Source organism: Tachyglossus aculeatus, chromosome 2, assembly GCF_015852505.1.
Source record: "Tachyglossus aculeatus isolate mTacAcu1 chromosome 2, mTacAcu1.pri, whole genome shotgun sequence".
Taxonomy (NCBI): domain Eukaryota; kingdom Metazoa; phylum Chordata; class Mammalia; order Monotremata; family Tachyglossidae; genus Tachyglossus; species Tachyglossus aculeatus.
This window is the reverse complement of record NC_052067.1, coordinates 53,200,750-53,224,666: the sequence shown is the minus strand read 5'-3', so window position 1 is coordinate 53,224,666 and position 23,917 is coordinate 53,200,750. Positions and strand designations below refer to the sequence as shown.

At 49.7% G+C, this 23,917-nt stretch overlaps 1 protein-coding gene across 1 annotated transcript in view; it reads right to left on the bottom strand.

Moving 5' to 3' along the window:
* Positions 1–2,819, bottom strand: part of PDE10A (phosphodiesterase 10A) — a 596,079-nt gene extending 593,260 nt beyond the window's left edge. The window contains exon 1 of the mRNA XM_038769179.1: positions 2,461–2,819. Within this exon, the coding sequence (XP_038625107.1) occupies positions 2,461–2,566 (106 nt within the window). The 5' untranslated portion in view covers positions 2,567–2,819. The remainder of the gene's footprint in view (positions 1–2,460) is intronic.
* Between the last annotated feature and the right edge of the window lie 21,098 nt (positions 2,820–23,917).

Below are 23,917 nucleotides of genomic sequence, written 5' to 3'. Positions count from 1 at the left end.
GATCGGACACGGTCCCTGTCCCACACGAGGCCCCCAAGAATCGTGTCCTCTAGCTTCCAGAGGAAAACATTCCACTTTCCGAGACTGTAGGATTCCTGGTTTTGGTGTTCCCCGAAAGCCCCAAATCTGTTCTTCCTTTAAAATTAGTCTCGTTGGTTTGAACGGAGCCTGAAGAGGAAACACAAACTTGAAAAGCCACTTGTGAACTAAATGTTTTTCGTTTTTGTTTTCATTTGGAGCAAAGGTTGTGTCTGATTTTTACCCTGCAAGGTTGCCCTCTCAAGCCATAGATTGAGAGGTTGCAAAAATCACCTTGGGTTCGTATTTCCACAAGTCCCTGTGTCCCCCATTTCTCACAGAAAATCCATTCACAATGTAGAGAGTAGTGCATTCACCACGCACTCTCCTTTTACTGGTTTCTACAGTTACTTATTCACACTGACAATATACTGTAATTAACGAGCGGCATTCTCATCTCGTTAGTACAAAGGGGAAGAAAATAATTCAAATCCCAAAGCTCATTAAAAAAATCTCAAAAACTAAAACACATTTCCCTTATGGGTCCTCTTCAAGATTCACCACTGCACACCTAAAGAAAGTCCAGTTGATTGTACAGATACAAGATGCTTGTCGGTTCCGATCTGCAAAAATATCTGGTGGATGGAACTATTGCAGTGCTATATTTGCTGCTTTCATAGAGCCAAGCCTCAGAGAGCCAAACATTTGTTTACATTGGTTTTCTTCCTTCCATACGTGGCTCAAACAAGAAGAAAACATAGTATAAAGGAGGATCGGTAACGTAACGTGAATGGCAGGAGAAAGATACACCCCTGCTTCACAGAAATAAACCTTCCGCTTCCGTGCCCTTCACTGCCCAAGGAAACTGGGAAGTGTCCTTCCAGAACAGGTCTCGTCTCGGGTCAATCTGTTTAAGGGGAGTCCTGTGTCAACGGAGGGGTGCATTTTCCAAGACATAATCCATACAGAATAGCATCCCTCCCTCTCTCCCCGCCCCGCCCCCCTCCAGAAATAACCGGAGAAAGTAATTCACGGTGTTTAAGTCACCATCACAGTGACGACCACATTGGCCTTCGGCTCTCTGACCGAGTTGAGGAACGACAGATTGGAGGTTTGTAACTTCCCCGAGAAAAGGGAGGAAGATGGGTGTGGACCTGCTGAAAAACAACAACCCTCTTGAAAGTAACCGGGGCAAGCGCCCTTGCGACTTACTCTCAACACAACAAAAACCAAATGGCCGGTGCCGGATCCCAAGCGGTACCGGAGAAAATGCACGCCCATCAGAGTGGCCCAGGAGTCACCGGGAACGGCAGGATTGTGTAAGCTGCTTGGACTACCTCGTCATGCCTAATAAAATGGACCATCGACTCCACATCGAAGAACTCCTTCCCCACGTCTACCTGGTCTTTCCTCTGGTCCGCCCCCGCTTCGACTCAGGACCACGTCTCTACATTTCAGTTTGGGGAGGAGGGTGAGCCCCTTATCGATCTTTCCCTCCCATTCTTCAGAGGCTGTCTAAATACTAAATATCTGTAACCCACTGGTTTTTCCCTCTGCTTTCCTCCCACGGCCCTAGATATAGCTTGACTTGATCCATCTAGGCCTTCTCGTAGCTAAATTCCAAAAAAAAAAAAAAAAAAAGTGATGGAAAAGGAAAGAAAAAGCAGCCGCTGGACTCCTTTCTAAATGAAAAATCGGATCCCAAAGTTAACTCTTGCTTCGAGGGGCTGGGGGAAAACCGGGGGGATTTTCCACCCGCTTCACTTTTTCGTTGGCATCATCTTGGGCTCCCGACAGCTTTTGCCACCCTTCTCTCCTTGAAATCACGGCAGAGGACCGAGGCTGTGGAGAGCCAACTTGGGGAGGATGCAAGGAAGGCTGTCAGCTCGGGAGGTGAAGGTTCCACATGACGCCATTTCAATCTCCTCAGGAATGGGCAGAGGCCTGGAACCTTTTCCCATGTCACTGCCTATACTCCCCTGCTCCCGGAGAGCCACACCGGACGCAAGTCGATACGGCGGAGTCCGTCCATCCCAGTGGCACTGGCAGCTCCCCGAAGGAGGCAGGGCCAAAGCGTGGAGCCGGGCCACGTTTCCCCCCAAGCCCCCACCCTGGATGGATACCTTTTGGCCTCTCCCAGCACTTCCCCTCCCTCCTCCTCAGACTGCAAAGTTCAGAATTGTCTTCCCCGATGCAGACCTTTTTTTTTCCCCACACACACCCGCCCCCCACCATCCATCGCCCGACCCCGTGACTTGGTTGAAGACAATGTCATTCTCTTCCCTTCCAAATCCAACCCGGCCCTGTCCACCCCACCGAGACCCTCTCGAAGCCCAGCTGGCGCGTTCCTGAACCTTCAACTCCAAACCATCGCCCTTGGCCCTGAGGTTCCTGCTCCTTCATCCTCCTCTCGTCCCCCCACCCTCCTCCTCTCCTCCCTACCTTGTTCCTCGCTGTTGCCCACATACCCAGCAGTCGGTTCCTCCGAGGGCAGCCGGCTTCGTCCTGCACCACAACCACCCTCCGGGATTTTGCGTTTCTTCGACATCTCCGGCCGGCACTGGGAGTTGGCTGGATTCTCCCCTGCCCACCCCCTCACCGGAGGGGTGGGGGGAAAGGACTGGGGTTAGGAGTTGGGGGGAGAGCCAAGGGAGCTACAGAGATGACTGGGGGCGAGTGGGGGAGACAGAGGGAGATGGAAAGAAATTGCTGCTTGAAGAGGGGGAGAGACTTTGGAGTGGCTGGAGAGCAAGCGGAAGGAAGGGACGATCCCAATTTCATCAATTCAGCCCCACGTCTAAGGGGTTGCTGGTTAATATCTCTCTCTCTCTCTCCTCCTTCCTCCCCTTCCTCATTCAGCTAGTGGGGCTCGCAGTGAGGGAGTGAGGGGAGGAGAAATGAAACGCCAGAGAGCTAAGGCTCTTTGGGCACCTCTGCCGCTTTCTTTCTGATCGGAGGGGGGGGGGGGAAGGGGAGGGAAGAGGGAAACTCTGTATGGGGGGGAGGAATTAGGGTGCTCTGCGGGGCTCCTGTTCCCCTTTATTATTGGGGATTTTAAACAATGTTTTCAGTTATTTGCAAGGAAATAGGACGGGTGAGGAGAATAAGGCGAGGGGAGGGGGAAACCCAGATGTTCGCAGGTGCTGGGGACTCCTGCTCTTTCTCCCCTTCTCTGCCTTACCTTCCCTGCTCTTTCTCCTCCCTCCTCCCCCTCTTTCCTTCCTTTCTCCCATCCTATCCCTCCCTTCCGCATCTCTTCCCTCTCCCATCCTCTCCCTCTTTTCCCCATCTCTTCCCTCCCCCTCTCCCACTCTCTCCCTCCCTTCCCCATCTCTTCCCTTCCCCTTCTTCTCTCCTCCCTTCCGCATCCTGTCCCTTCCCCAACTCTTCCCTTTCCCTTCTTCTCTCCCTCCCGTCCCCATCTCTTCCCTCCCCCTTCTCTCCCTCCCTTCCCCATCTCTTCCCTCCCCCTCTCCCATTCTCTTCCTCCCTTCCCCACCTCTTCCCTCCCCCTTCTTATCTTCCTCCCTTCCCCATCTCTTCCCTTCTTCTCTCACTCCCTTCCCCATCTCTTCCCTTCCCCTTCTTCTCTCACTCCCTTCCCCATCTCTTCCCTCGCCCTCTCCCATTCTCTCCCTTCGCCCTCTCCCATTCTCTCCCTCTTCCCCATCTCTTCCCTCCCCCCTCCCATTCTCTCCCTCCCTTCCCCATCTCTTCTCCTCCTCTCCCATTCTCTCCCTCCCTTCCCCATCTCTTCCCTCCCCCTTCCTCTCTCCCTCCCTTCCCTTCTCCTTCTTCTCTCCGTCCCTTCCCCAACCCCTCTGCCCCTTCTTCTCTCCCTCCCATCCCCATCTCTTCCCTTCCCCTTCTTCTCTCCCTCCCATCCCCATCTCTTCCCTTCCCCTTCTTCTCTCCCTCCCATCCCCATCTCTTCCCTTCCCCTTCTTCTCTCCCTTTCTTTCCCCTCCCTCCTCTCCCCCCTCCTCTTTCCTCACACCACTTTCCCCTCCTCCCTTTCTTCCTTTTCCTCTCCCCTCCCCTCCCAGTTCCCTGTCTCTCTCTCTCTGTCTCTCCCCTTTTCCCCCCCATCTCTGCCCTTCCCTCTTCCCTCCTCCTGGCATCAGAGCCGTTTTCCCCCCCAAGACGGTTTCCTGGTGGGAAGTGACAGCCAGCGGGACCCTCCGATGGGCAGAGGAGGAATTCCTCTCTGCCGCTGAGCACGGGGGCTGGGTTCATTCATTCAATCCTATTTATTGAGCGCTTACTGTGTGCAGAGCACTGTGCTAAGCACACCTGCCCTGGCCCGCAGCTGATGGGGGGCATTTCACGAATAGTCCAACTGGCCAACTCCGCTGACAAGTCAGCCCTCTCGCAGGCAGAGATCCACTGAGAGTCTCTGCGCGTCTCTGTCTCTCTCATTCATTCAGTTGTACTTATTGAGCGCTTCCCGGCCGCGGAGCACTGTACTAAGCGCTTGGGAAGCACAATTCTTTCAGCGGTCCCGGCCTCTTTTGGGCCTGACTCCTTCATTCATTCAGTCAGTCGTTCAATCGTATTGATTGAGCGCTTACTGTGTGCAGAGCACTGTACTAAGCGCTTGGGAAGTACAAGTTTTGGGCCTGACTCCTTCATTCATTCAGTCAGTCGTTCAATCGTATTGATTGAGCGCTTACTGTGTGCAGAGCACTGTACTAAGCGCTTGGGAAGGACAAGTTGGTCACACTTAGCTGTGTGACCTTGGGCAAACCACTTCACTTCTCTGTGCCTCAGTTCCCTCATCTGTAAAACGGGGGTGAAGACTGTGAGCCTCACGTGGGACAGCCTCATTCATTCATTCATTCATTCAATCGTATTTATTGAGCGCTTACTGTGTGCCGAGAACTGTACTAAGCGCTTGGGAAGTACAAGTTGGCAACCTATAGGGACGGTCCACTTAGCTGTGTGCCCTTGGGCTAGCCACTTCACTTCTCTGTGCCTCAGTTCCCTCATCTGTAAAACGGGGATGAAGACTGTGAGCCCCACGTGGGGCACCTCATCACGAGCGCTTAGAACAGTGCTTTGCACATAGTAAGCGCTTAAATACCATTATTATCATTATTACTGGGACAACCTCATCACCTTGTATCACCCAGTGCTGAGAACAGTGCTTTGCACAAAGTAAGCGCTTAACAAACACCATTATTATCATTATTACTGGGACAACCTCATCACCTTGTATCACCCAGCGCTTAGAACAGCGCTTTGCACATAGTAAGCGCTCAATACCATTATTATCATTATTATTGGCACAACCTCATCACCTTGCATCCCCCAGTGCTTAGAACAGTGCTTTGCACATAGTAAGCGCTTAACAAATACTATTATTATTATTGGGCCAACCTCATCACCTTGGATCCCCCAGCGTTTAGAACGGTGCTTTGCACATAGAAAGCGCTTAACAAATACTATTATTATTATTATTGGGACAACTTCATCACCTTGCATCCCCCAGCGCTTAGAATGGTGCTTTGCACATAGTAAGTGCTTAACAAATACTATTATTATTAGTGGGCCAACCTCATCAACTTGTATCCCCCAGCGCTTAACAAATACCATTATTATTATTATTATTATTATTATTATTATTTATTATTATTAGGCAAACCTCATCAACTTGTATCCCCCAGCGCTTAGAACAGTGCTTTGCACATAGTAAGCGCTTAGCAAATACTATTATCATTATTATGATTGGGACAACCTCATCACCTTGCATCCCCCAGTGCTTAGAACAGTGCTTTGCACATAGTAAGTGCTTAACAAATACCATTATTATTATTATTGGGACAACCTCATCACCTTGTATCCCCCAGCGCTTAACAAATACCATTATTATTATTATTGGGACAACCTCATCACCTTGTATCCCCCAGCGCTTAACAAATACCATTATTATTATTATTATTATTATTATTGGGACAACCTCATCACCTTATATCCCCCAGTGCTTAGAATGGTGCTTTGCACATAGTAAGTGCTTAACAAATACTATTATTGTTATTATTATTATGATTGGGACAACCTCATCACCTTGTATCCCCCAGCACTTAACAAATACCATTATTATTACTATTATTGGGACAACCTCATCACCTTGGATCCCCCAGCGCTTAGCAAATACCATTATTATTGGGCCAACCTCATCACCTTGTATCCCCCAGCGCTTTGCACATAGTAAGCGCTTAGCAAATACTATTATTATTATTACTGGGCCAACCTCATCACCTTGTATCCCCCAGCGCTTTGCACATAGTAAGCGCTTTAGCAAATACTATCATCATTATTATTGGGCCAACCTCATCACCTTGTATCCCCCAGCGCTTTGCACATAGTAAGCGCTTAGCAAATACTATTATTATTATTATTGGGCCAACCTCATCACCCTGTATCCCCCAGCGCTTTGCACATAGTAAGCACTTAGCAAATACTATCATCATTATTATTGGGCCAACCTCATCACCTTGTATCCCCCAGCGCTTTGCACATAGTAAGCACTTAGCAAATACTATCATCATTATTATTGGGCCAACCTCATCACCCTGTATCCCCCAGCGCTTTGCACATAGTAAGCGCTTTAGCAAATACTATCATCATTATTATTGGGCCAACCTCATCACCTTGTATCCCCCAGCGCTTTGCACATAGTAAGCGCTTAGCAAATACTATTATTATTATTATTGGGCCAACCTCATCACCCTGTATCCCCCAGCGCTTTGCACATAGTAAGCACTTAGCAAATACTATCATCATTATTATTGGGCCAACCTCATCACCTTGTATCCCCCAGCGCTTTGCACATAGTAAGCACTTAGCAAATACTATCATCATTATTATTGGGCCAACCTCATCACCCTGTATCCCCCAGCGCTTTGCACATAGTAAGCACTTAGCAAATACTATCATCATTATTATTGGGCCAACCTCATCACCTTGTATCCCCCAGGGCTTTGCACATAGTAAGCGCTTTGCAAATACTATTATTATTATTATTGGGACAACCTCATCACCTTGTATCCCCCAGCGCTTTGCACATAGTAAGCGCTTAGCAAATACTATTATTATTATTACTGGGCCAACCTCATCACCTTGTATCCCCCAGCGCTTTGCACATAGTAAGCGCTTAGCAAATACTATCATTATTATTATTATTATTGGGACAACCTCATCACCTTGCATCCCCCAGCGCTTTGCACATAGTAGCAAATAGCATTATTACGATTGGGCCAACCTCATCACCTTGGATCCCCCAGCGCTTTGCACGTAGTAAGCGCCTAACAAATATAATTATTATTTTTCAAAGAGGAGGGAAAAGGCAGAATCCCGGGCCGGGAGCGAGGCACTTACCCGGCCAAGTCCCGCTCGTTCCTCCCGGCCTCTCCTCCGCTCCCGTCCGAGTGCTGCAAGAGAGAGAGGAGGTTATCCTCCAGGGGACCCGGCGCTGTGCTAGGCGCCCCGCCCGGGGACCTGAGTTCGAGAGCGGCCCCGGTCCCCCGGCTCCGGGGCGACGGCGGCATCGTCCGGAGGAGGGGATGGGGGGGACCCCCCTCGGGAGGAGAGTGGTGGGCGACGCTTAGAGATCCCCGGGGGGGGGGGGGGGGGATGCCGCAGCCCGTCCGAAGGCCCCTCCGGGGAGCGGGGCGTCCAGCCCGCTGCCAAGTTGGCGAGTTTTGAGCTCCCCGGCGGGCGGGGCTCCCAGGAGGAGGCGGCCGTGACGTAGGAGGCCGGGCCCCCCCCCCCACCCTCCCCTCCCTATGACGTCAGCAGGAGGACCCCCCGGCCCGGCCCGGCCGGGGGATGGGGTGGGGCTGGGGGAGACGCCCCGCCGCGTGCTGCACACACAATCCCTGCTGCTGCTGCTGCTGCTGCTGGGGCCGGTTCGGACGCTCGGCCGCACACACACACAACACACACACACACCCTAGACACACACCCACGCACAACTACACACCCACCTATCCACAAACGCCGACACACACACACCTATACACAAATACCGACACACACACACACCTGCACAGATAAGACACACACACACGCACAACACAACCACACACACACACGCACAACTACACACACACACACCCTAGACACACACCCACGCACAACTACACACCCACCTATCCACAAACGCCGACACACACGCACACACACACACCTATACACAAATACCGACACACACACACACCCCTGCACAGACAAGACACACACACGCACGCACAACACAACCACACGCACACACACACCCTAGACACAAACCCACGCACTACACACACACACCCTAGACACACACACACACACACAACACACACACCCTAGACACACACCCACGCACAACTACACACCCACCTATCCACAAACGCCGACACACACGCACACACACACACCTATACACAAATACCGACACACACACACACCCCTGCACAGACAAGACACACACACGCACGCACAACACAACCACACGCACACACACACCCTAGACACACACCCACGCACTACACACACACCCCCTAGACACACACACACACGACACACACACCCTAGATACACACCCACGCACAACTACACACACACCTATCCACAAACGCCGACACACACGCACACACACACCTATACACAAATACCGACACACACACACCCCTGCACAGACAAGACACACACACGCACGCACAACACAACCACACACACCCACGCACAACTACACACACACACACCCTAGACACACACCCACGCACAACTACACACACACCTATCCACAAACGCCGACACACACACACACCTATACACAAATACCGACACACACACACACCCCTGCACAGACAAGACACACACACGCACGCACAACACAACCACACGCACACACACACCCTAGACACACACCCACGCACTACACACACACACCCTAGACACACACACACAACACACACACCCTAGACACACACCCACGCACAACTACACACCCACCTATACACAAACGCCGACACACACGCACACACACACCTATACACAAATACCGACACACACACACACCCCTGCACAGACAAGACACACACACGCACGCACAACACCACACGCACACACACACCCTAGACACACACCCACGCACTACACACACACCCCCTAGACACACACACACACAACACACACACCCTAGATACACACCCACGCACAACTACACACACACCTATCCACAAACGCCGACACACACGCACACACACACACCTATACACAAATACCGACACACACACACCCCTGCACAGACAAGACACACACACGCACGCACAACACAACCACACGCACACACACACCCTAGACACACACCCACGCACAACTACACACACACACACACCCTAGACACACACCCACGCACAACTACACACACACCATCCACAAACGCCGACACACACACACACACCTATACACAAATACCGACACACACACACACACCCCTGCACAGACAAGACACACACACGCACGCACAACACAACCACACGCACACACACACCCTAGACACATACCCACGCACTACACACACACACCCCAGACACACACCCACGCACTACACACACACACACCCTAGACACACACCCACGCACTACACACACACACAACACACACACCCTAGACACACACCCACGCACAACTACACACACACCTATACACAAACGCCGACACACACGCACACACACCTATACACAAATACCGACACACACACACACCTGCACAGACAAGACACACACACGCACGCACAACACAACCACACACACACACACCCTAGACACACACCCACGCACAACTACACACACACACACCCCCTAGACACACACCCACGCACAACTACACACACACACACCCGCTAGACACACACCCACGCACAACTACACACACACCTATCCACAAACGCCGACACACACACACACCTGCACAGACAAGACACACGCACACACACGCACAACACAACTACACACACACATACACGACCACGCCGACACCCACGAGCTGCTTGATCGCGATGGACAGGGCGCACACACGCGCGCGCACACACACACACACGCACCCCTATGCACAAACGCCGACGCACACACACACGCACAACACACACCTGCACAGACACACACACACCACACCCCCCACACACACCCTAGACACACACACACCTATACGCAAACGCCGACACACACACACACCTATACACAAGTACCGACACACACCTGCACAGACAAGACACACGCACACACACACCTGCACAGACAAGACACACGCACACAACACAACTACACACACACGACCACGCCGACACCCACGAGTTACTTGATCGCGATGGACAGGGCGCACACACGCGCACACACACACACACACACACACACCCCTATGCACAAACGCCGACGCACACACACGCACAACTACACACACACACACCTGCACAGACACACACACACCGCACTCCACACACACCCCCTAGACACACACCCACGCACAACTACACACACACACCTATACACAAATACCGACACACACACACCTGCACAGACAAGACACACGCACACACACACGCACACAACACAACTACACACACACGACCACGCCGACACCCACGAGCTGCTTGATCCCGATGGACAGGGCGCACACACGCACACACACACACACACACACACACCTATGCACAAACGCCGACACGCACACACACACACCCCTTTACACAAATACCGACACACACCTGCACACCCACGCACACACACCCACGCGCAACTACACATACACGTCTATACGCAAACACCGACACACACCCATCCACATATACCGACACACACACACACACACACACACACGACCACGCCGACACCCACGAGCCGCTTGATCGCGATGGACAGGGCGCGCACACACACACACACACACACACACCCCTACACACCCCGACGCACATGCACACACCTGCACAAACACCCCGACACACACACCTACACACCCCGACACACATGCACACACACACACACCTACACACCCCGACACACATGCACACACCTGCACAAACACCCCGACACACACACACACACACCTACACACCCCGACGCACATGCACACACCTGCACAAACACCCCGACACACACACCTACACACCCCGACACACATGCGCACACACACACCTACACACCCCGACACACATGCACACACCTGCACACACACACACACACCTACACACCCCGACGCACATGCACACACCTGCACAAACACCCCGACACACACACCTACACACCCCGACACAAATGCACACACACACGCACCTACACACCCCGACACACATGCACACACCTGCACAAACACCCCGACACACACACACACACACACACACCGATACACACGAGCTGTGCGATCGCGATGGACCGCGCGCACACACACACACCCCGACACATACGCACACACCGACACACACACACACACACACACACACGAGTCGCGTGATCACGCACACCGACTCGCCCATACACACCTAAGCACATGCACACACCGCGGCACACACAAGCTGTGATGGCGATGGACCGCCCGCGCACACAAACACACACACCGACACACACACACGTGCACACACGAGCTGTGTGAGGGCGATGGACTGCACACGCAGACATATACACACACCACTGCACACACCACCGCACACACACACACCCCTACACTCTGGAGCTGTGTGATCGCGTTGGACTGCACACACACACACACTCACACACACCTACACACACGAGCTGTGGGAGCGCGATGGACCGCTCACACACACACACAACGACACACACCGACACACACCGAAGCACACACGAGCTGTGATCGCAACAGGGCCGCACCCCTCCACTCCAACACCTACCCATCTTCATTCATTCATTCATTCAAGCGTATTTATTGAGCGCTTACTGTGTGCAGAGCACTGTGCTAAGCGCTTGGGAAGTACAAGTTGGCAACATATAGAGACAGTCAATCAATCAATCAATCAATCGTATTTATTGAGCGCTTACTGTGTGCAGAGCACTGTGCTAAGCGCTTGGGAAGTCCAAGTTGGCAACACATAGAGACAGTCCCTACCCAACAACGGGCTCACAGTCTAGAAGGGGGAGACACACAACAAAACGTGTAGACAGGTGTCAAAATCGTGGCTCAGTGGAAAGAGCCCGGGCTTGGGAGTCCGAGGTCACGGGTTCAAATCCCGGCTCCGCCACTTGTCAGCTGGGTGACTTTGGGCAAGTCGTTTCACTTCTCTGGGCCTCAGTTCCCTCATCTGGAAAATGGGGATGAGGACTGTGAGCCCCCCATGGGACAGCCTGATCACCTTGTATCCTCCCCAGCGCTTAGAACAGGGCTTGGCACAGAGTAAGCGCTTAACAAATACCATATTATAATTATTATTATTATTATTATTATTATTATTAAAACAAAGCATGTATACAGGTGTCAACATTGTCAGAACAAATAGAATTATAGCTCTACGCCCATCATTAATAATAGAGTAGTCTTCACACCTTCACACCTACCACGCACCTGCACACAGGAGCTGAGATGGCGAGGGACCAAACACACACACACACACACACACACACACCCCACAATCACACACTCACACAACAGTCACACACACACAACACAATCACACACTCACACAACAGTCACACACACACAACAGTTATTCGTCAGAACAAATGGAATTATAGCTCTATGCCCATCGTTAATAAAATGAATAGAGTAGCTTTCACACCTTCACACCTACCACGCACCTGCACACAGGGAGCTGAGGTGGCGAGGGACCAAACACACACAAAAAACATAATCACACACACACAACACAATCACACACAACACAGACACACAACAGTTATTCATCAGAACAAATAGAATTATAGCTCCATGCCCATCGTTAATAAAATCAATAGAGTAGTCTTCGCACCTTCACACCTACCACGCACCTGCACACAGGAGCTGAGATGGCGAGGGACCAAACACACACACACACACAGACACACAACACAATCACACACACACAACACAGTCACACACACAACACAGTTATTCGTCAGAACAAATAGAATTATAGCTCCATGCCCATCGTTAATAAAATCAATAGAGTAGTCTTCACACCTTCACACCTACCACGCACCTGCACACAGGAGCTGAGATGGCGAGGGACCAAACACACACACACACACACACACACACACACACACACACACACACACCCCACAATCACACACACAGCAGTCACACACACACAAGTCACACACACACAACAGTTATTCGTCAGAACAAATGGAATTATAGCTCTATGCCCGTCGTTAATAAAATAGAGTAGTCCTCACACCTACCACGCACCTGCACACAGGAGCTGAGATGGCAAGGGACCAAACACACACACACAAAACATAATCACACACACACAACACAATCACACACATAGCACAGCCACACACACAACACAGTTATTCATCAGAACAAATAGAATTATAGCTCTATGCCCATCGTTAATAAAATGAATAGAGTAGCTTTCACACCTTCACACCTACCACGCACCTGCACACAGGGAGCTGAGGTGGCGAGGGACCAAACACACACACACACACACACACACACACACACACCCCACAATCACACACACAGCAGTCACACACACACAAGTCACACACACACAACAGTTATTCGTCAGAACAAATGGAATTATAGCTCTATGCCCATCGTTAATAAAATAGAGTAGTCCTCACACCTACCACGCACCTGCACACAGGGAGCTGAGATGGCAAGGGACCAAACACACACACACAAAACATAATCACACACACACAACACAATCACACACATAGCACAGCCACACACACAACACAGTTATTCATCAGAACAAATAGAATTATAGCTCCATGCCCATCGTTAATAAAATAAATAGAGTAGTCTTCGCACCTTCACACCTACCACGCACCTGCACACAGGAGCTGAGATGGCGAGGGACCAAACACACACACACACAGAGACACACAACACAATCACACACACACAACACAGTCACACACACAACACAGTTATTCGTCAGAACAAATAGAATTATAGCTCTGTGCCCATCGTTAATAAAACAAATAGAGTAGTCTCCACACCTTCACACCTACCACGCACCTGCACACAGGAGCTGAGATGGCGAGGGACCAAACACACACACACACAGAAAACATAATATCACACACACAACACAATAATACACTCACACACACACAGTCACACACACAACACGGTTATTCGTCAGAACAAATAGAACTATAGCTCCATGCCCATCATTAATAAAATAAATAGAGTAGTCTTCACACCTTCACACCTACCACACACCTGCACACAGGAGCTGAGATGGCGAGGGACCAAACACACACACACACACACACACAAACATGATCACACACACACAACACAATTACACACAACACAGACACACAACACAGTTATTCATCAGAACAAATAGAATTATAGCTCTGTGCCCATCGTTAATAATAGAGTAGTCTTCACACCTTCACACCTACCACGCACCTGCACACAGGAGCTGAGATGGCGAGGGACCAAACACACACACACACACACACACACACACACACAACACAGTCACACACTCACACACACAACAGTCACACACTCACACACACAACACAGTCACACACACACAACACAGTTATTCATCAGAACAAATAGAATTATAGCTCTATGCCCATCGTTAATAAAATCAATAGAGTCGTCTTCACACCTTCACACCTACCACGCACCTGCACACAGAAGCTGAGATGGCGAGGGACCAAACACACACACACACACACAACAGCCACACACACACACACAACAGTCACACACACACAACAGTCACACACACACAACAGTTATTCATCAGAACAAATGGAATTATAGCTCTATGCCCATCATTAATAAAATAGAGTAGTCTTCACACCTACCACGCACCTGCACACAGGGAGCTGAGATGGCGAGGGACCAAACACACACAAAAAACATAATCACACACACACACACAACACAATCACACACATAGCACAGTCACACACACAACAGTTATTCATCAGAACAAATAGAATTATACCTCTATGCCCATCGTTAATAAAATAAAGAGTCGTCTTCACACCTTCACACCTACCACGCACCTGCACACAGGAGCTGAGATGGTGAGGGACCAAACACACACACACACACACACACACACACACAAAACATAATCACACACACCCAACACAATCACACACTCACACACACACACAACAGTCACACACACACACACACAACACAGTTACTCGTCAGAACAAATAGAATTATAGCTCTATGCCCATCATTAATAAAATAGTCTTCGCACCTTCACACCTACCACGCACCTGCACACAGGAGCTGAGATGGCGAGGGACCAAACACACACACACACACAAAACATAATCACACACACACACACACAACATAATCACACACACACACAGAGCACAGTCACACACACAACACAGTTATTCGTCAGAACAAATAGAATTATAGCTCCATGCCCATTGTTAATAAAATAAATAGAGTCGTCTTCACACCTTCACACCTACCACACACCTGCACACAGGAGCTGAGATGGCGAGGGACCAAACACACACACACACACACACACATACACAACACAATGACACACACAGCACAGTTATTCATCAGAACAAATAGAATTATAGCTCCATGCCCATCATTAATAAAATAGAGTAGTCTTCACACCTTCACACCTACCATGTACCTGCACACAGGAGCTGAGATGGCGAGGGACCAAACACACACACACACACAACACATTCACACACTCACACACACAACACAGTCACACACACACAACACAGTTATTTGTCAGAACAAATAGAATTATAGCTCTATGCCCATCGTTAATAAAATAGAGTAGTCTTCACACCTACCACGCACCTGCACACAGGGAGCTGAGATGGCGAGGGACCAAACACACACACAACACAATCACACACTCACACACACACTCACACAACAGTCACACACAACAGTCACACACACACAACAGTTATTCGTCAGAACAAATAGAATTATAGCTCTATGCCCATCATTAATAAAATAGAGTAGTCTTCGCACCTTCACACCTACCACGCACCTGCACACAGGAGCTGAGATGGTGAGGGACCACACACACACACACACACACACACACACACACACACACACAAAACATAATCACACACACACATAACACAATCACACAGTCACACACACAACACAGTCACACACACAACACAGTTATTCGTCAGAACAAATAGAATTATAGCTCTATGCTCATCGTTAATAAAACAAATAGAGTAGTCTCCACACCTTCACACCTGCCACGCACCTGCACACAGGAGCCGAGATGGCGAGGGACCAAACACACACACACACACACACACACACACACACACAAAGAAAACCAACATAATCACACACACACAACCACACACTCACACACACAACAGTGACACACACAACACAGTTATTCGCAAGTACAAATAGAAGTATAGCTCTATGCCCATCGTTAATAAAATGAATAGAGTCGTCTTCACACCTTCACACCTACCACGCACCTGCACACAGGAGCTGAGATGGTGAGGGACTAAACACACACACACACACACACAAAAAAAAAACCATAATCACACACACAACACAATCACACACTCACACACACACACAACAGTCACACACACAGTTATACACACAGTTATGCACACACAAGTCACACACACACACAACACAGTCACACACACACAAAAAAAACCCATAATCACACACACAACACAATCACACACACACAACAGTCACACACACAGTTATACACACACACAGTTATACACACACAGTTATACACACACGTAGCACACACACACAACACAGTCACACACTCACACACAAAACACAGCCACACACACACACACACAAAACACAGCCACACGCACAACACAGTCACATACTCCCCCACACACTCACACTCGCAACAGTCACACTCACACACACACTCACAACATAATCACACATTCTCACACACACACACACACACACACACACAAACACACACACTCACACACTCCCGGGGAGATTGCACTGTCCGGGGGCAGGAGGGGAGGAGGGCTGGGGGACCCCTCTCCGGGACGTGTAGTAGCCGCCCACCCTCACTGTCTGAGCGCCCTCCCTGGGCCCCACCACCCAGCCTCCTTGGACCCTTGGCATCCTCGGGGGGAATGAGCGCTTAGTACAGTGCTCTGCACACAGTAAGCGCCCAAGAAATACGATTGAATGGATGAGGGAGGGGAGACAGCCAAGCGCTTAGTACAGTGCTCTGCACACAGTAAGTGCTCAAGAAGTACGATTGAATGAATGAGGGAGGGGAGACAGCAAAGCGCTTAGTACAGTGCTCTGCACACAGTAAGTGCTCAAGAAATACGATTGAATGGATGAGGAAGGGGAGAGAGCCAAGCGCTTAGTACAGTGCTCTGCACACAGTAAGCGCTCAAGAAATACCATTGAATGAATGAGGGAGGGGAGACAGCCAAGCGCTTAATACAGTGCTCTGCATACAGTAAGTGCTCAAGAAATACGATTGAATGAATGAGGGAGGGGAGACAGCCAAGCGCTTAGTACAGTGCTCTGCATACAGTAAGTGCTCAAGAAATACGATTGAATGAATGAGGGAGGGGAGACAGCCAAGCGCTTAGTACAGTGCACCGCACACAGTAAGTGCTCAAGAAATACGATTGATTGAATGAAGGAAGTAGGGGAGGGTAGACAGCAAAGTGCTTAGTACAGTGCTCTGCACACAGTAAGCGCTCAAGAAATAAGATTGAATGATGGAGGGAGGGGAGACAGCAAAGCGCTCAGCACAGTGTTCTGCACACAGTAAGTGCTCAAGAAATACGATTGAATGAATGAGGAAGGGGAGACAGCCAAGCGCTTAGTACAGTGCTCTGCATACAGTAAGTGCTCAAGAAATACGATTGAATGAATGATGGAGGGGAGACAGCCAAGCGTTTAGTACAGTGCTCTGTACACAGTAAGCGCTCAAGAAATACCATTGAATGGATGAGGGAAGGGAGACAGCCAAGCGCTTAGTACAGTGCTCTGCATACAGTAAGTGCTCAAGAAATACGATTGAATGAATGATGGAGGGGAGACAGCAAAGCGCTTAGTACAGTGCTCTGCACACAGTAAGCGCTCAAGAAATACGATTGAATGAATGAGGGAGGGGAGACAGCCAAGCGCTTAGTACAGTGTTCTGCACACAGTAAGCGCTCAAGAAGTACGATTGAATGGATGAGGGAGGGGAGACAGCCAAGCGCTTAGTACAGTGTCCTGCACACCGTAAGTGCTCAAGAAATACGATTGAATGAATGAGAAAGGGGAGACAGCAAAGCGGTTAGTACAGTGCTCTGCACACAGTAAGTGCTCAAGAAATCCCATTGAATGAATGAGGGAGGGGAGACAGCCAAGCGCTTAGTACAGTGCTCTGCATACAGTAAGCGCTCAAGAAATACGATTGAATGTATGAGGGAGGGGAGACAGCAAAGCGCTTAGTACAGTGTTCTGCACACAGTAAGTGCTCAAGAAATACGATTGAATGGGTGAGGGAGGGGAGACAGCCAAGCGCTTAGTACAGTGCTCTGCACACAGTAAGTGCTCAAGAAATACGATTGAATGGATGAGGGAGGGGAGACAGCCAAGCGCTTAGTACAGTGCACTGTACACAGTAAGCGCTCAAGAAATACCATTGAATGGATGAGGGAAGGGAGACAGCAAAGCGCTTAGTACAGTGCTCTACAGTAAGTGCTCAAGAAATACGATTGAATGAATGAGGGAGGGGAGACAGCCAAGCGCTTAGTACAGTGTTCTGCACACAGTAGGCGCTCAAGAAATACCATTGAATGAATGAGGGAGGGGAGACAGCCAAGCGTTTAGTACAGTGCACCGCACACAGTAGGTGCTCAAGAAATCCCACTGAATGAAAAGGGGGTTCCCGTCGGCTTCTGCCTCCCCTCTAGACTGTGGGCTCACTGAGGGCAGGGAATGTGTTGACCAACTCGAGTCCGGAGCGGCCGGTCAGAAGGTCCCAGGTTCTAATCCTGCTCCGCCCCCCGTCTGCTGTGTGACCTTGGGCAAGCCCCGTCCCTCGAAGGCCCACCTCCTCCAAGAAGCCTTCCCGGCTTAAGCCCTCCTTTCCTCTTCTCCCACTCCTTCTTCCATCCCCTCTCCCAGCCCTACAGCACTTAGTCATCCCTTCCATCGTACTTACTGAGCGCTTACTGTCAACTCCTACTTCCCAAGCGCTTAGTACAGTGCTCTGCACGCAGTAAGCGCTCAATAAATACGATTGATTGATTACTGTGTGCAGAGCACTGTACTCATCTGTAATTTTATTGATTCATATTAATGCCCGTCTCCCCCTCTAGACTGTAAGCTCGTGGGCAGGAATGTGTCTTCTTTGTTGTTGCATTGTATTCCCCCAAGCGCTTAGTACAGTGCTCTGCACACAGTAAGCTCTCAATAAATTCATTCGATCGCATTTATCAATCAATCAATCGTATTTATGGAGCGCTTACTGTGTGCAGAGCACTGTACTAAGCGCTTGGGAAGTCCAAGTTGGCAACATATAGAGACGGTCCCTACCCAACAACGGGCTCACAGTCTAGAAGGGGGAGACAGACAACAAAACATATTTACAAAATAAAATAAATAGAATAGAATAGCTATTAATTAATTAATTATTAATTAATAAGCCCATGGTGCTTGTCATAGAATTAAGGATTCTACTACGGTCTAACAACCACTCCCCATCTTCCTCAGTTTCCCCATTGGGCAAGGGGGATTAATGGTGAAAATTAATAAGCGTGCAGAGCACTGTACTAAGCGCTTGGGAAGTCCAAGTTGGCAACATATAGAGACGGTCCCTACCCAACAGTGGGCTCACAGGCTAGAATAAATACGATTGATTGAATGAATGAACTTCTCTGGGCCTCAGTTTCCTCATCTGTAAAATGGGGGTTGAGACTGTGAGCCCCACGTGGGACAGGGACTGTGTCCAACCCGATTTGCTCGAATAATAATAATAATAATAATGGCATTTGTTAAGCGCTTACTATGTGCAAAGCACCGTTCTAAGCGCTGGGGAGGTTACAAGGTGATCAGGTTGTCCCACGTGGGGCTCACAGCCTTAATCCCCATTTTACAGATGAGGGAACTGAGGCCCAGAGAAGTGAAGTGACTTGCCCAACGTCACACAGCAGACATGTGGCGGAGCCGCAATTCGAACCCACGACCTCTGACTCCAAAGCCCGGGCTCTTTCCACTGAGCCACGCTGCTTCTGCTTCTCTATCTATCCCAGCGCTTAGTACAGTGCCTGACACATAATAATAATAATAATAATAATAATAATAATGGTGTTTGTTAAGTGTGCCGAACACTGTTCTAAGCGTTGGGATAGATACAAGGTAATCAGGTTGTCCCACTTGGCGCTCACAGTCTTGATCCCCATTTTACAGATGAGGGAACTGAGGCACAGATAATACTAATAATAATAATGGTGGCATTTATTAAGCACTTACTATTTGCAAAGCACTGTTCTAGGCGCTGGGGAGGATTATTTTATTTGTACATATTTATTTTATTTTGTTAATATGTTTTGTTCTCTGTCTCCCCCTTCTAGACTGCGAGCCCACTGTTGGGTAGGGACTGTCTCTATATGTTGCCAACTTGGACTTCCCAAGCGCTTAGCACAGTGCTCTGCACGCAGTAAGCGCTCAATAAATACGATTATATAAGGTTGTCCCACAGTGGGCTCACAGTCTTAATTCCCATTTTACAGATGAGGTAACTGAGGCACAGAGAAGTGAAGTGACTTGCCCAAAGTCACCCAGCTGACGATCGGCGGAGCCGCGTGTGAGCCCGCTGTTGGGTAGGGACCGCCTTATATGTTGCCAGCTTGTACTTCCCAAGCGCTTAGTACAGTGCTCTGCACCCAAGAAGCGCTCAATAAATACGATGGATTGAATGAATGAATGGAAAGTGAAGTGACTTCCCCAAAGTCACACAGCTGACAAGTGGCGGAGCCGGGATTAGAACCCACGACCTCTGGCTCCCAAGCCTCTGGGTCTTTGGGGCACATAGTAAGCACTTAAATACCACAGCTATTCATTCATTCAATCGTATTTATTGAGCGCTTACTGTGTGCAGAGCGCTGTACTAAGCGCTTGGGAAGTTGGCAACACATAGAGACGGTCCCTACCCAACAGTGGGCTCACAGTCGAGAAGGGGGAGCTATTATTATTGTCCTGCCCTCAGTAGGTGCTCAATAAATACTATTGATTGATTGATTGATTGATTGATTATTAATTAATAAGCCCATGGTGCTTGTCATAGAATTAAGGATTCTACTATGGTCTAACAACCGCTCCCCATCTTCCTCAGTTTCCCCATTGGGAAAAGGGGATTAATGGTGAAAATTAATAAGCGTGCAGAGCACTGTCCCTTCCCTATCCTGCTCATGTCTCTGCCCTGATTTTGCCCCTGCTCCCAGCTGGATAATCAGTCGTATTTATTGAGCGCTTACTGTGTGCAGAGCACTGTACTAAGCGCTTGGGAGGTACAAGTTGGCAACATATAGAGTCGGTCCCTACCCAACAGTGGGATCGGAGACTTGCCTTATGCCCATCGAGTCGCGCCCGACCCATAGTGACGCCCCGGACCCATAAGAGAAGCAGCGTGGCTTAGCGGAAAGCGCGCGGGCTTGGGAGTCAGAGGTCGTGAGTTCTAATCCCGGCTCCGCCTCTTGTCAGCTGGGTGACTTTGGGCAAGTCACTTAACATCTCTGGGCCTCAGTTCCCTCATCTGGAAAATGGGGGTGAAGACTGCGAGCCCCGCGTGGGACAATCTGATCACCTGGTACCCACCCCAGCGCTTAGAACAGTGCTCTGCACATAGTAAGCGCTTAACAAACGCCATCATCATTATTATTACGAGAAGCAGCGCGGCTCAGTGGAAGGAGCCCGGGCTTTGGGGTCAGAGGGCGTGGGTTCAAATCCCGCCACTTGTCAGCTGGGTGACTCTGGGCAAGTCACTTCTCTGGGCCCGAGTTACCTCATCTGTAAAATGGGGATGAAGACTGTGAGCCCCCCGTGGGACAACCTGATCACCTTGTAACCTTCCCAGCACTTAGAACAGCATCATCATCATCATCAATCATATTTACTGAGCGCTTACTATGTGCAGAGCACTGTATTAAGCGTTTGGGAAGTACAAATTGGCAACGTATAGAGACAGTCCCTACCCAACAGTGGGCTCACCGTGTAAAAGGGGGAGTGCTTTGCACATAGTAAGCACTTAATAAATGCCATTATTATTATTTTATCTCTCCCGGAACGCCCCGCTCTCCGTCCGCCGTCGTCCCGGTAGTGGATCCGTAGATTTTTCTTGGTAAAAATCCAGGAGTGGTTGACCCCTGCCACCTTCCGCGTGGCAAACTTGAGTCTCCTCTGCCCGGCACGGGTGAGTTTTGACTTGTAGCAGATAGTGCCCACGCTGGGATGGACAGGCCTCCGCTTGACTCTCCCGCCCGTAGCCGAGGCTGGTGGAGGACTGGAAATTCCCAGATGCCACCCTGGAGAGGGGCCCAGGTGATTAAATCCCGGGAAAGAAAAGGCCGTGGGAGCCGGAGGGTGAGGCTGGGCTGGGGATGTGGAATAATAAGGAGGCCCGTGAGGCACAGAAGGGTCAGAGGCTGTGCGGCATCGGGATTTGTACTTTCCAAGCGCTTAGTACAGTGCTCTGAACACAGTCAACGTATTTATTTATTTATTGAGATTTATTATTTATTTATTTATTTAGTGAGATTTATTTATTTAGATAAATAAGATTGATAGATTTATTGAGATAAATACGATTGAAAGAATTTCTGAAATGCCAAGGAGCCAGAGGAGCCCTCTGCCCAAACCCAACACTGGACTCTCCTGGGTGGTGTCCCGGCAGGGTATTGCCCATTCTCACCCTTGCCTTTCTGGAAGGGAATCAATCAATCGTATTTATTGAGCGCTTACTGTGTGCAGAGCACTGTACTAAGCACTTGGGAAGTACAAGTTGGCAACAGTCCCTACCCAACTGTGGGCTCACTGGGGAAGGAATTGGTAGTACAGTGCCTGGCACATAGTAAGTGCTAAACAAATGCCATAATTCTTATTAATTTGCACCATTAATCCGCTTTTCCCAATGGGGAAACTGAGGAAGATGGGGAGCGGTTGTTAGGCCATAGCCAAATCCTTAATTCTATGAGAAGAACCATGGACTTATTAATTTTCACCATTAGTCCCTTTTTCCCCATGGGGAAACTGAGGAAGATGGGGAGCGGTTGTTAGGCCATAGTAGAATCCTTAACTCTATGAGAAGCCCCCACAGGCTTATTAGTTTTCACTATTAGTCCCCTTTTCCCAATGGGGAAACTGAGGAAGATGGGGAGCGGTTGTTAGGCCATAGCAGAATCCTTAATTCTATGAGAAGCACCACGGGCTTATTAATTTTCACCATTAGTCCCCTTTTCCCCATGGGGAAACTGAGGAAGATGGGGAGCGGTTATTAGGCCATAGTAGAATCCTTAACTCTATGAGAAGCACCACGGGCTTATTAATTTTCACCATTAGTCCCCTTTTCCCAATGGGGAAACTGAGGAAGATGGGGAGCGGTTGTTAGGCCATAGCAGAATCCTTAATTCTATGAGAAGCACCACGGGCTTATTAATTTTCACCATTAGTCCCCTTTTCCCCATGGGGAAACTGAGGAAGATGGGGAGCGGTTGTTAGGCCATAG